The sequence below is a fragment of the Vigna umbellata genome, chromosome 4 (assembly GCF_029865625.1).
Source record: "Vigna umbellata cultivar VRB3 chromosome 4, Vumbellata_1.0, whole genome shotgun sequence".
Classification (NCBI taxonomy): domain Eukaryota; kingdom Viridiplantae; phylum Streptophyta; class Magnoliopsida; order Fabales; family Fabaceae; genus Vigna; species Vigna umbellata.
Window position 1 is genome coordinate 51,954,536 of NC_142168.1, and position 14,798 is coordinate 51,969,333.

Below are 14,798 nucleotides of genomic sequence, written 5' to 3' on the forward strand. Positions count from 1 at the left end.
GACATCGCTTATGCGGCTGTCGAGCCTCAAATGGTCGATAGCGTCACGTGGTCGTACGCTATTACGGTTGGTTATCAAGCGATCGACCAAGCTGCGTGGTCGAACGTCATTACAGTAACCTTCAGTGGTTGTTATTGGTTGACCGTTGGAGGGTTGGGTATCCTATAGTACAGATTGTTTTTAATTATCTTCAAATTTTTGAAATATTATAACAATTTAATTTAGAAATAAAAATCGAAAACGGTAGTTTGAGATGTTCGAGTCTTTTTCTTTCAAATTAAGAGACTAAGGTGTGAAATAGCACTTAAGAAAGGAAAAACAAAAGATAGTTTTACTTTTCATATATATATATATATATATATATATATATATATACAGAGAGAGAGAGAGAGAGAGAGAGAGAGAAATCGATAGATTCAACTTGAAGACGTTTCCTTCAATAAAATCCCTTTATATGTAACATCCATCTATATATAGAAGAAGGATGTTTTACACAAGCTATGATAGCTACATAACATGGATGTTTTGCACATGCTATGATAGCTGTGGAAACATTTTAAGGATTTAATAACTAATTTCTGGAGCACATGCACCATCTTTGAATCCAAAAACTCCATCATTTTCCTTCCCATGTATAAATGTACGGGGGAGCATACCGAGCTCTAGCCATTAATGGAAGCTTCCCATGGAGAGGCTAGGAATCTTGGTTGCATCGTGTTTCTTGGGGTTTGGAAGTACAACAACTGCCAGTATGGCACCTATGGCAGCCGCCACCGCGCCCAACACGAACGCCGGCAAGTTGCCACCACCAAACCAAGAATCCCATGGTCCACTAATTGCCGATACAATCATCTGTGCAAACCAAATATATAAGTCTTCGTTGAAATTCGTTCGTCCACCAAGGAAGTTGTATATGTTCTATTCTAGAATTCTTGATATAGTTATGACAAACGTAATGAAATTTCAACGTATTAAGTAAATATATTCTAACCTGAGGAATCACAATTGCAACATTGAGAAGACCCAAAGATAGTCCTGAAAATTTTGAAGCAAACAAAAAGGTTACACATTTTTATTTAGGCTTAAACATCGCCCTTTTTTCCATTAACATTAAGAAATTGGTAACTATGTATATATATATACCTTGTCCTGCTCCTGAGTTGCTAGAGTAGATAGAGGCTAAAGCAAAGGGAACACTATACGTAACCTGGTTACACGAAATGTATTAGTTTTCAGCAGGATAAACGACGATTGTAATTTGATGAAAATTAAAGATACAATTCAGATTTTTTTTGAAAATTCTTCTAAATGGTATCTAAACAAGTGATGATGGATGGAAACCCTAATATATTGTTGCACAAATGGTGAGTAAAGATAGAAAGATTACCGCCAAAGGAATACCAAGGACGCAGAAGAAGGCTAAGGATCCAGCTTTCACATTCATTGAGGGGTTTCCAATGAGGGCAGGGTTAAGGGCACGTTGATGCTCAGCGATTTTTGCAATGGGCACAGTCATTGCCATGCAAACTGCGAGAATAACATTAACGATTGCCCACAACCACTTGACTCCACCAACCAAGCGACCTAGTGGTTCTACACCCAAAGACGCCACAGCCAACACCACTGAATTCAACATGAGCCCCAAAGAACCAGCATGCACACCATCATCGTATGCCTTCTGACCCACATCACCGCCGTACACCTCACGACCCATCCAGTCAGTGTCGAACAACACATATGGGAACCACGCAATCCATGTAATAGCTGTCACTAGCATCAACATCCACATTGGCTTCTTCAGTCCCTTGAATGCAACGCACAACTCTCCGCAGAAGCATGAAACGTGCGTGTTCTCTGCCTCCTCAACCTTCATCTTCTCAGATGCCGGAATGAACTGAGGGTCATTCACGCAAGAGAGAACTATAATGCATAGAACAAGAAGAAGAACGATGGAGAAGAAAAAGCAACTCTTTAGGTTTGCGCAGAAGACGTTGCATGCCTCAGTTTCTGTGAAAGGGAAGATCTTGTGGAGACCGTCATAAGATCCTGCGGCATAGCCCAGGACGTTGCCGACAGCCATGAAAAAAGAGTAGAACGAGTTTGCGGTTCTCGTCTTCTTCTGATCGCCGGCAGCCAAGTCACCGAGGAAGGCGCGACATGGACCTTGGAGCATGTTGTTGGCAACATCTAAGATCCAGAAGCCAATGACGAAAATGGCGACGGCACGTGGACGGGTTTTCTTGGTGATGTCATCGCCAGCTAAGTGTCCTATATCGGCAGCGAAGCCAATAAGAATAATGGCTATGGCAACGAAAAGTGCACCGGCGAGGATAAAGGGACGACGACGACCGAAAGGAGACTTGCAATGGTCACTGCAATAGCCTACAATGGGCTGAACTACTAGGCCAGAGATGGGGCCACAGAGCCAGATGAAGGAGGCCCAAGCATGAGGAACTCCTAGGGTTTGTACATATGGTGTTAGAAGGGAGAGTTGTAGGGCCCATCCGAATTGGATACCGGCAGCGATGGATGACACCGCCACCATTTTACGGAGGGGACTAGGTTCCCTTTTTGGTTGCTCCTCCATTATTATTTGGGAGGCCTATAAACCAATGAGAGACGTGAAATGTGCTTTTTGCGCTTTCGGTGTCTCTCAGTGGTGACCTCTGGACAAAGAATTGGTGCATGTGCTCAATTTAAAACCGACACATCGAGAGGTTTATATAGAAGAATTAAGGTAGTAATGGTTTTAGGTCTACCATGAATGTAGGAGACACTCACGGTCATTATTAATGACTGAGAACGTGCACCATCCATTTATATGCTACATTCTGTTTTTAAGAAAGTTAGTTGGTAATGAGTGGCAATGTTTATGCTATTTGTTATGTCTGGTTTTTTTTGTTTCTAGTATTATTTTTAGTTCTAATTGAGATATGTGGTGGTAATCGGTCTTTGAGTAAATAATGATAATAATGAGTTAAATAATAATATTAATGTATGTTATTATATTAATGAAATTCTTTAGGTGATAGTTCATTTGATATATCACTGAATAATAAACAATTTTAATTTTAATGATAAAAAATAATTAATTATTATGATTACTAATTTAGATTTTAATTTATAAATTAAAAATTATTAACAATTAAAATAATTTCCAAAAATTATAATTGGTTTTTAAATTGATAACTAAAATAGTTTTTATAGTAAATTTCTAAATTATTCATTAATATTAGTTATTAAAGTTTTGACAACAAAAATATTAGTTTTTAATTAAAAGATTGGTCTCTAAACATTTCTTTTGTCACTAAAGATTGGGATTATTTAAGAGTTATAAAGTAACGCCTGAGATAAAAATATTTATCTTTTAAATTTTGTTTTATATGTAAAGTTAAACTGAATTATAGCAATATAGTAAATGTTTTAAGGTGTGTGACTTGTATTATTGAACCATTGTTTTATTAGTATCTTTTTTGCTGGTTTCAAAGTTTTACGAATTGTGAATTTATGTTATATTTGTGATTGAAGATTACTGTAAGAATCATGCATACCTTTTTTTTCAAAAACAAATAAATACGTATCCCGTCCGGTTCGTTGGGTCGTCAACTTTATCATACTCTTAGTTCTTGGAAATTGGATAGTCCTTATCAAAGAGTTAATGACCCATCGGTAACACACCTAATGATTGATCTGTAATGCTAATTAAACACCTTTATAGATGATTGATATGTAATGCTAATTAAACACGTTTATAGGTAAAATATGTTTATCAACCATTGAGTCGTGATTAGGGCGATTTTAATTGAAATGATATTCTAAAACTTATAAATACAAGTTTAAGGTAAGAAGGTAGGTGATCGTATGTATTACACTGTTGATAATTGACTTTAATTACAAAACGATCATTTACTGACTTAACTATTAAAGTACCTTTTGTAGGTCATCTCCCGCTCGGTGTAAGGAATATTGAAATAAAAACTTAGATTTCTAACCAGTTTCAAGGTTGTTTGAAATTTGGTGTTGAAGATAATTTGACCCCACTACCAAAACATTTCGACGCTCATAGTGGGGCTTGAGAAGATTGAGAATAGTAGTCCAATAGTGACCACAAGGAACGTGGGTAACACGGTGCAAGGAGGACAAGAGAACCATAAGGATCTAATGGAGATGATAATGATGTTGTAGCAACAAATGTTGGACATGCAGAAGAGGCATGAAGAAGAGCTAATGACCTTGAGAGTCGAACATGCGGCTGCTTGGCAGGAGCAGACTACCCAAAATTCTACTCCTAGAATGGCTTCTTGGCCTATCCAGACTAAGCCTGAAGAAACCACCAAGCTCATGCAAAAGGAGAGCACGGGAGTGAGTAAAGACCATAATTTTGTTCCAATAGTGAACACAACCGACTTATTGTTGTTCGTAAGTGTCATCATGGAGACGTGCATCCCCGAATAGTTGGTCCCACCAACCTTCAACATGTATCATGGATCATCTGATCTGGATGAGCACCTGAAAATGTGTTACCAATGAGGAGCATTGGTAAATTTGAAGATAAATGATTTTGATGATGTTGCAAGAAGATAAACTGTTCTAATTGTTTTAAAAGCACTTTGTAGATTATAAATGTATTAGGAAAGGCTTTAAACATGTAATACTTAGAAAAAATTGTACTTCCAGAATTGTTACACATTTAATCGATTATCAGAAGCTATAATTCTGTGGCAGTTATAATTCATCTCTGCGAATTCAGAATTGTTGGCTATATAAGGTTCTTCCAAAACTTTAAGAAGAAAACTCTAAGCTTTTTGAGAATACAGTGTGTCTGAGGAAGTTCTAAAAAGCTAGTTCAAGTGCTTTGCCTGGTCTCATGAATAGGAGAAGCTCGCGTTTCGTGTGTCGATAGTTGGAGCGGTTCTCTTCGAGTTGGCAAGGTGGTCATCTTCCGGTTCGTTCGTCGAAGGAAGGTTTTATCTCTCTGTTTTTTATTCACTCTTATTGTAATTTGTGAAACTAATTTTAGTGAAAACGTTAATCACTTTTTATAGTGATTAACAATTGGACGTAGATTCTTTTGAATCGAACCAGGATAAAAATCCAGTGTATCAATTTTTTCTACTCCCTACTCTCTTTATTGTTTTATGCACATTAACTGTTTGATAAATTTTCTCTAAAAAAATTGTTTTTCTAAAACGGACCATCAAAACTTGATTTGTGACCGTAACACGCTTTCTGAATATTTTATTCCGCTGCGCGACTCTATAACGGTACCGATTGTTCCGACAATTGGTATCAGAGCTTGCTTTGATAGTTTTACAAATTTTACGAAAATAGGCGGTCATAACCAAGTTTATGCTGAGGGTGCTTCTATTGACATACCTCCTTTGTTTACGGGGGAAAATTATGCGTTTTGGAAAATAAGAATGCAAATATTTTTGGAGTCTATTGACAAGGGTATTTGGGAAGTTGTTATGAATGGACCAATTGTTCCCACTATTTTTGTAAATGATATGCAGGTAGAAAAACCATTTTTACAGTGGACTATGGATGAAAATAGAATGACACAATATGATGTTAGGGCTAGGAACATAATTTTATCTGCACTAACCCTTGATGATTTTTTCAAAGTTTCTGTTTATGAAAGTGCTTAGGAAATGTGGGAATTTTTAAGAGTCACTCATGATAAAGTCATAGATGTTGTTAACTTGACATTATTCGATTCAAGCTCCTCATGCTCAAACAATTCAAATGAGCAAGAAAATCTATGCTTAATGGCCAGCAATGAATCATCTAAAAGCCAACTCTTGAAGAAAAAGAAGGACAATCAAGGCTCCTCATCAAGCTTTAAATGTTATTTATGGATGATGGAAGCTTAGACATGCTTAGAATGACCTGGACCTTGCAGACAAAGCTTCAAAAACCGAGAACAGTATTGGTGCAGCGGATTGAAATCAGCAGTGTGGATGCGGTGGAAATTGAGTGAGATTGATTGATGGTTGGTGTGTTTGAGTGGAATGAGTATGTGTGGGAACCTCACAGCTCAGAAGGCCTTCCTACAATGGAAGGAAGCTAGAGGAAAGGGAAGAGAAAGTAGAGAGAATAAATGACTCAAGAGCATTAGGGCTGGAAGTTAATTTTAGCAGCAATTTACTAAGCTCAAAAGTTCTTTACATGGTGAAAGAGGTCTCTTATTTATAGGGAAATAACAGCCTCAGATCTGAAATGACATTCAAAATGAAATGACAATTAAACTGAAATGAATGGCGCCAATTTTGGTTTGGGCAGCAGCTCACACAGCTCATGTGAATTCTTGGGCAGCAAGTTTGAAAAAGGAAAGCGCCAAATTCTGTTTTGATGGTTTTGGTCAGCAGCACACATGTAAAACACCTTTGTTTGATAGTTTGGGCAGCAAGCTTTTCCCCCAAGTCTTTATATTGGCAGCTGCTTTTTATTAATCCTACAAAGCAAGGAAAAATGTGCTTTTAATTATGGGAAAAAGAATCAATGTAAATTACCTTCCATAAAAGCAAAATGGTAGGTGATCCTTCTTCCTCTTGAATCCTCTTTGCCATGGCTCTAGTAAGAGGTCCAATATGCGCCTTAGATGGTCTTCCATCAGACCCTCCCTCTTGAAATGGATCTGTCCTCAGATCTGATTCACCCTGTTGATCATTCCCTGTGAAAGGAATTAAATCGCAGATGTTAAAAGTATGATTGACACCATAACTTTCAGGGAGATCTAAGATGTATGCATTATCATTTATTCTTTTGACCACCTTGAATGGACCATCTCCTCTTGGACTAAGTTTGGATTTCCTTTGAGAGGGAAATCTTTCCTTTCTCAAATGAAGCCAAACTAGGTCTCCTTCTTCAAAAACTATTTTCTTTCTCCCTTTGTTGTTGTATTCTGCATATTTTTGAGTTTGTTTTTCAATTTGGATTTTGACCTTCTCATGTAACTTCTTGATGAACTGTGCTTCCGAATTACCTTCTTTATGAAAAAAAGAAGATGATTCTGGAAGAGGTAGTAAATCAAGAGGTGTGATAGGGTTAAAGCCATAAACAACCTCAAAAGGAGAAAGATTAGTAGTTTTGTTGACTACTCTATTATAAGCAAATTCAATGTGAGGTAGATGTTCATCCCAAGATTTGTTATTACCTCTTAATATTACCCTTAATAGTGTAGATAAAGATCTATTTACTACTTCAGTTTGCCCATCAGTTTGTGGGTGACATGTAGTAGAAAATAGAAGTTTAGTTCCAAGTTTTCCAAAAATGGCTTAGAAACTTCACATCTCTATCAAACACTATAGTTTTTGGTAAGCCATGCAATCTCACTATTTCTTTAAAGAAGAGTCTAGAGATATAGCTAGCATCATCTACTTTGTGGCAAGGTATAAAATGAGCCATTTTACTAAAATGATCTACTACCACAAATATAAAATCATACCCCCTTTGAGTTCTTGGCAATCCTAAGACAAAGTCCATGCTAAGGTCTTCCCAAGGGGTATTAGCTATAGGAAGAGGTGTATAGAGTCCATGAGGCATAATTTTGGACTTAGCTTGTAAACAAGCTATACATTTAGAACAATGCCTTTGAACATCTATTCTCATGTGTGGCCAATAAAATTTACTTTTCAAAATATTTAGCGTTTTATCAACTCCATGATGACCCATGAGACCTCCTCCATGACTCTCTTTGATAAGAAGTTTTCTAATGGATCCTTAGGGTATACAAAGTTTTCCTTTATTAAAAAGATACCCCTCAGAAAGATAGAATCCATCAAAAGAATTCTTAAGACATGATGAATAAGTAGATGCAAATGTTTCATCATTTTCATATAAATCTTTTATGTCATCAAATCCTAATATTTGAGATCCTAGGGTTATTAACAATGCATGTCTTCTAGATAAAGCATCCGCAACAACATTAGTACTCCCCTTTTTGTGTTTGATGACATAAGGAAATTGCTCAAGATATTCCACCCACTTTGCATGCCTTTTGTTTAGCTTTGCTTCCCTTTAGTGTACTTGAGAGATTCATGATCAGTATGTATTATGAATTCTCTAGTTACCAAATAATGCACCTAAGTTTTTAAAGCTCTAATGAGGGCATACAATTCTTTGTCATAGGTAGGATAGTTCAAAGTTGCCCCTCTAAGTTTTTCACTAAGATAAGCTATGGGGTGTCCTCCTTGTATTAGAACAGCTCCTATACCTACCCCAGATGCATCACATTCTAGTTCAAAGGCTTTGGAAAAATCAGGTAAAACTAGAATAGGTGCATGTGTTAACTTGTGCTTCAAAGTCTCAAACGACAACTCTTGCTTATCACCCCAAAGAAAAGGTTTGTCTTTCTTGACTAGCTCATTTAAAGGAGTGGCTATGGTGGAGAAGTCTTTCACAAATCTTCTATAAAAACTTGCTAATCCATGAAAACTTCTCACCTCTCCTACATTTTTGGGAGTTGGCCATTCTTGTATAGCCTTGATCTTCTCTGGATCAACATGTACACCTTCTTTTCCAACTTTGAATCCAAGGAAAATCACACTTTCTTGACAAAAAGTACATTTGTCAAAGTTGGCAAAGAGATGATATTCTCTAAGAAGAAGCAAGACTTTTTTTTACATCAAAGTAGACCACTACAAACCTCCCTATGCATTCTCTAAGAACATGGTTCATTAACCTCATGAATGTACTTGGAGCATTGGTCAAGCCAAAGGGCATGACTAACCATTCATACAAACCAAACTTGGTCTTAAAAGCAGTTTTCCATTCATCTCCCTCTTGAATTCTTATTTGATGATATCCGCTTTTGAGATCAATTTTGGTAAAAATGTTTGCTCCATGTAATTCATCCAACATGTCATCTAATCTAGGAATGGGGTGCCTATATTTGACAGTTATATTGTTGATGGCCCTACAATCTGTACACATCCTCCAAGATCCATCCTTCTTAGGAACCAACAACACAGGCACAACACAAGGACTTAAACTCTTTTGGATCCACCCTTTATTCAACAATTCATTGACTTGTTTCTCTATTTCTTTTGTTTCCATGGGATTGGTCCTATAGGCTGGCCTATTAGGAAGGCTGGCCCCAGGCACTAAATCTATTTGATGTTCTATTCCTCTTAAAGGTGGTAATCCACTTGGTACCTCTTTAGGAAATACATCATCACATTCTTTTAAAAGTTTCTGCAACCCCTTTGGTAGAGAACCAAGTTCATGATTTATTGAAACAAGTGCCTCTTTGCAATAGAGAAGAAAATGAGGTTGTCCAAGAAAAAGATTTTTAGAAATGTTCAAAGTTTGAGGTTGGACAACTTCCTTATTTGAGGCATGGTTTAGGGTTTTCTCCTTTCCTTCTTTCCTACTTTTCTTTTCTCCATCCAACTTCTTTTTAAGAATTATTTGATCCTCTCTTACTTGTGAAGGTGTAAGAGGACACAACATAATTTTCTTTCCCTTGTGTTGAATGGTGATTTTATTGGTGACTCCATCATGTAAAGCTTGCTTATCATATTGCCAAGGTCTTCCAAGTAATATGTGCCCAGCTTCCATTGGTACTATATCACAAACAATTTGATCTTCATATTTGCCAATGGAAATGGGTACTCTTACTTGTTCTTTAACTACTATTCCATCATCCTCTTTGATCCATTGAAGTTTGTAAGGTTTAGGATGAGGAGTAATGGTTAAGCCAAGCTTCTCTACCATTCTAGAACTACAACAGTTACAACAAGAACCACTATCCACAATCATTGAACATGTCTTTTCCAAAACTTTACATCTTGTGTGGAATAGGTTCTCTCTTTGTGACTGTTCTAATTCTACATGTTTACTTTTCAGGAGTCTCCTTACCATAAGTAAGTCACCATCACAAGGTAAAGCTTCTTCTTCTTCAGAAGTGGATGTTTCAGACTCACTATATGAAGAACCCTCACTTTCACTCTCATGCTCAAGGATGTAAGTTGACCTTCTATTGCGGCACTCAGATGCATAGTGCCCTTTTTCCCCACATCTAACGCACTTAGTCTCCTTACTCTTATGATCTCTTGAAGGTTCTTTGACTTTTTCTTTTCCTCTCTCTCTCTCTAACTTCTTCATATCTTGGCTTGGTTAGACTACCCTCCCTCTTGTACTCTTTCTTATGGTTGGAACTATGAGGGTAATCTTTCTTATGGTTGGAACTATGAGGGTAATCTTTCTTAGTGGAGCTTTTCCTCTTGAGTTGTTGCTCCACCCTCACACAAAGTTGGACTAATTCATTGAGATCATTGTAGGGTATAAGTTCAACCCTATCTCTTATGTCATAGTTGAGTCCACTTTGGAACCTAGCAATTGTTATCCTTGGTTCCTCTCTTATTCCAGCTCTCAACATAAGCAACTCCATTTTCTGCCTATACTCTTCAACACTCATGTTTCTTTGTTGGAGTTTGTAGAGCTTATCCATTAATTCCCTATCATAATAGGCTAGTACATGTCTTCTTCTCAAGGTGGTTCTCAACTCATTCCAATATCTGATGGGAGGTAAGTGTCTTAGCCTATAATCCTTGACCAAGGCTGTCCACCAAATTAAGGCATAGCCTTGAAAGCTTAGAGAAGCCATGGTGACTCTCCTTTCATCATCTATTTGGTGGCACTCAAACAATTATTCAACTTTCATTTCCCATTCTAGGTACTCTTCCACATCATCCTTTCCATGAAAGGAAGGAAGATCAATTTTGGGCTCTCTTGGATGGTTCTCTCTAACTCTATGATGTCTTCTAGGAGGCATTTGGTAGTGATCATCATTGTGGTGACTACTATATTGCTCAAGCTCACTATGAGAAGATGATGATTCTTCTCTTCTCCTATGGGAAGATCTCTCTTTCTTTTTGTCTTGATTAATCAAAAGTTGACTAATCATGTCTTTGAGCTCACTAATCTCTCTATCCCTTTGTTCAAATTTTTGCTCAAATTCCTCCCTTAAAGAACTCTCACTATGGGGTTTCAAACTTCCTTGCACACTTGATTGACTCGATCTTGTCAAAGGATAAGGTTTTCACAAAGTTTTCAAAATATTTGACAAGTAATGAGTGAAAAGATTTTCACAAGCTTTCTTTGTTTTTGGTGAAAAATTTCTAAAGAGATTCTAGAGGCAAAAGATGTTTCTAAGTAGCTCCCAGGAAGAAGAGGTGACTCACAAATGGACAAGCTTAGAAACCAAGTTCTTCCTTAGCCAGAGTTTCCTTAGAGTTATCTTTTACCTTAGTTTCTAAGTAGAAATTCTTCAAATTCTTTTCAAATGTTATGAAATGAACCTAAAACCAAAGAAAGGTGGGCTAAATGCTATGCAATCCTATATACCACGGAGACTTAAAAAAAACAAACAAAAAGATTAAGCAAGAAATTAAAGAAAGCAATAAAGATGCAAGAATGTAAATGTTAGACGGCCCTAAGTGAAAGTGAAAGTGACACTTGGAGCCCCTTGACACACTTCCACACTAAAGAAAACGAAATTGGAATATTACAATGTTCAATTGTGAACTTGGAATTGCTTCAAGAGCATTTTCCCAAGTCACTTAACTCAAAACAGCAAAAGTAAACCGAAATACACTTTTCAAACAACAAATTCCGTGATATAGACTTGAAATGAGGCCAAGAATTTAATGAAAACTTTGTCTTCTTGCTGCTGCATAAAGCTAATTGAATTGGAGATGCAAGTTGTTGCTGTAACAGAATTTACAGCTTGCTGGACAGTGATGTTTAGCTGCTGTTGAGTCTTCCTTCTTGCTCCACTTTTAATGCTTAAACCACTTCCTAGGAGGCTACCAATGTAGGAGAAGGATTCTGGTGCTGGATGCCCCAAACAGCTTGCACATACACTCCAAAACTCAGCAAAATCACACCAATCAGTTTAAAAATCTGCACCAAACTATGCTGTTGTTTTGAAACTTAGGATGCCAAAAAATAGACACAAACAATTGGAACAACACACAAATGAAAGTAGGTACACAAGAGGAACTTATCAAAGGCACTAGAATGGATGAAGAAAGCAAGAAAAACACAAGCACAGTTCAGAAATTATTCCAAATGCAAACTGTTTGATAATTTTCAGAAGTGTTTGATAAAATGCCCCAATGAATTTCAGATTTTGTGTTTTTGATTTTTCAGGGCCTGTAATCTGGATTGGTTGGTTCTAACAGCTTTTTAACACTTGATACTTCTTCTTTTGATCATGTATTTTCATTTTTAAACATTGAACCAAATTTTTCACAATCTAGCAATGAATTTTGCACTAAAATTACCAAAACAGTGGCTGGAAAACAAAAACTGCACTAGAAAAATGAACTAAAATAGTGGTTTTGAAACCCAAAATGAGTGGCAGTGATTCAGCAACTTTGATGAATGTTCAAACAACTTTTCTTGGTGATATTAAACATGTTTAAACTCTTAAATAGCTGAAACAATGATTAATATTCAGAATCACTAATCCACTTCCATTTTTAACTCAAAAATGATGGTTTAAATATCCAATCTGCATCTAAATTCATTTTTGACCAAATGAGCAGTATTAACAACTTTCAAACATCCATTTAGACTTGCTCAACCTTTCCAAAAGCACAGAAACAACAAGATTCGAAAATCACCCTTGCTATGGCCAAATTATGCAGCAAAAACCATCAAGGAACCAACCAAATTTAGCTTTTCATGGAATCAAAAACTGGACAGCAAAGGCAATGACTCTAAGAAGTGTATAAACACAGATCTAAGCTAGATTTAATGTGCTTAGCATGACCAAAATTCAGATTAGACCAATTCAAATAGATTAGCACGGTGAAGAGCTAGAATTTCAAGCTGAAATGGTGAATGGTTAAGGATTTTGAACAACCACACTATGCATACTGCATTTTAGTGCTTATTCTGGTTTGCTATACCTTTAGACACATTCAACAACATTATACAATGTTGTACCAAGCTCCAGAATCAAAGAAAAACTGCTGAAACAGTTTTAGACGTGTTTGATGAGTCAATATTTTCTCAATTTCACTTAGTTTATTGTACCAGATTTTATTAGGGAATTGTGCTAAAATGTCCGGTATTTTTCCGTTTTTGCTAATTATGCTTAATTTGACCAAAAATTCTTATTTTAATTAATTTGAATTATTTGAGCTAATTATTTGCATTATTAATTGTAGGGAAATTGTTGGATAATATTTGGGACATTTTGGAGGTCAAAAGAAGATGTGACATAAATTTTGTTTAAACTAAAAAGAGAGAGGTGTGGGTTTCATTTTTCTTTATGCACATGGGAGTGGTGTATGCTTGAGAGAAAAGGGGTGCAATCCACACGTCTAGGGCATCTCTGTCCAACACAACAAGCAAAATGCAAGGTGCTACACGGCCATGACAACTTATTTTGGCAAAACAATTGGAATAAAAGTGGGAGCCACCACACTTTTTCTTGGCTGGAACGTGCAACACATACACATGATGGGCTTCACATTCCCAGCACATTTTGGTGAGCACACGGCAAAAACATGGGCCCATGGAAGCAAGCATTGGAGGCACACGGAAAGGTCCAGCAAAGAAGTGAAGACGTGGTGCTGGAAGAAAGAAATTATTCACGGTCCAGCAAATGGGAAGTTGCCACGGCCCAAAGAAAAAAAAGGGGGCTGCACATTGGCAGAAAGGAGGTGCAGCAGCAACTCACGGTCCACCAAGCTAAAGGGAGAGCCTACGTGAAGAAGCCCTGAGGTCTGGGAATTGTGCACACTTGGAGGGCTCCAGCCGCCACTTAAAAAGAGGTTTATTTATTAGTTTAAGGGGGGGGAGCTCTTGGTATTACTCCACTTCCATGATTCTACACATAGAGAAGTTACGGAGGAGTACACCCAGCATGGATTGAAGAAGGAGAAAGCAAACTGGTGTGGAGACTGGAAGGAGAAGCATTCGGCCAGGAGCAAGCCAGGCACTACTTGTTTGTTCTTTCACTTTGAATGTTTTTATTTCAAGAGAACTGTAATGTGTTTTTCGTGATGAATGAATTGGTTGATGTTTATTCCTTTTCTTGAATCCTGATTGCATATTTCATTTAGCTTCCTGCTCCTTTATAAAATCTCTTCTTGCATTTTGTAACCTTTGGGAAGGTGATTCTCGGCTTTGTGTTGAACCAAAGAACAAGTTCATTTATTTTGCTTTAGCAGTAGAGTAGCAAATAGATTTCCATCACCTAATCAGTAAAAGAAAATAACTCAAAAAGAAAGTGTTTATTTGATGAGGGAGTTCTCGGTTTCGGTTTCTTTCAATTACAGAAGCAAGGTTTTACTTCTTTTAATTCCTTAGATGCTAGAGAAAGATGCTATCACTTAAAAGAAATGAACCCAAAAAATTGTCAAATTTGAGAAAGAGCTCTCGGTGTAGTGGAGAAGAGAGCCATGTCCAACGTTGGAGATGTGGTGTCACGGTTTAGTAAGGAGAAAGTGGTGTGTTGTCACATATGAAGGGTTTTAATTACTTAGGATGGTGACTTTCTTTAGTGGTATAGTTGAACACGGTGATAGCTTTCATTTCAAATGCTTTTGGGAAATAAGTGGAGCATGTGGTGATTAAAATAAAATAAGATGTTGGAAGTGCACCATTCACGTAAGGAGTAACCAAGAAAAGCATGTAAATTATTTTAATTTTCTTTGGATTGAATACATGGATGTGTCACGGCTAAGGAGGTAGTTCTTTATAAGCATTTGCAATGTTTAATTTCTTTTGGTAGATGAATGGGTCATAAGTTTTATTTTCTTTCATTTCCTTTGCTTTAA

General features: G+C 37.0%; 1 protein-coding gene across 1 annotated transcript; it reads right to left on the bottom strand.

Moving 5' to 3' along the window:
• Positions 1–417: 417 nt before the first annotated feature.
• LOC124835648 (sucrose transport protein SUC8-like) lies at positions 418–2,674 on the bottom strand. The gene is made up of 4 exons (XM_047310615.2): positions 1,388–2,674; positions 1,144–1,207; positions 992–1,035; positions 418–852 (listed from the first exon to the last, which is right to left on the bottom strand). The coding sequence occupies exons 1-4, from the start codon at positions 2,585–2,587 to the stop codon at positions 670–672; spliced, it is 1,491 nt and encodes a 496-aa protein (XP_047166571.2). The 5' UTR covers positions 2,588–2,674; the 3' UTR covers positions 418–669.
• Positions 2,675–14,798: the final 12,124 nt, after the last annotated feature.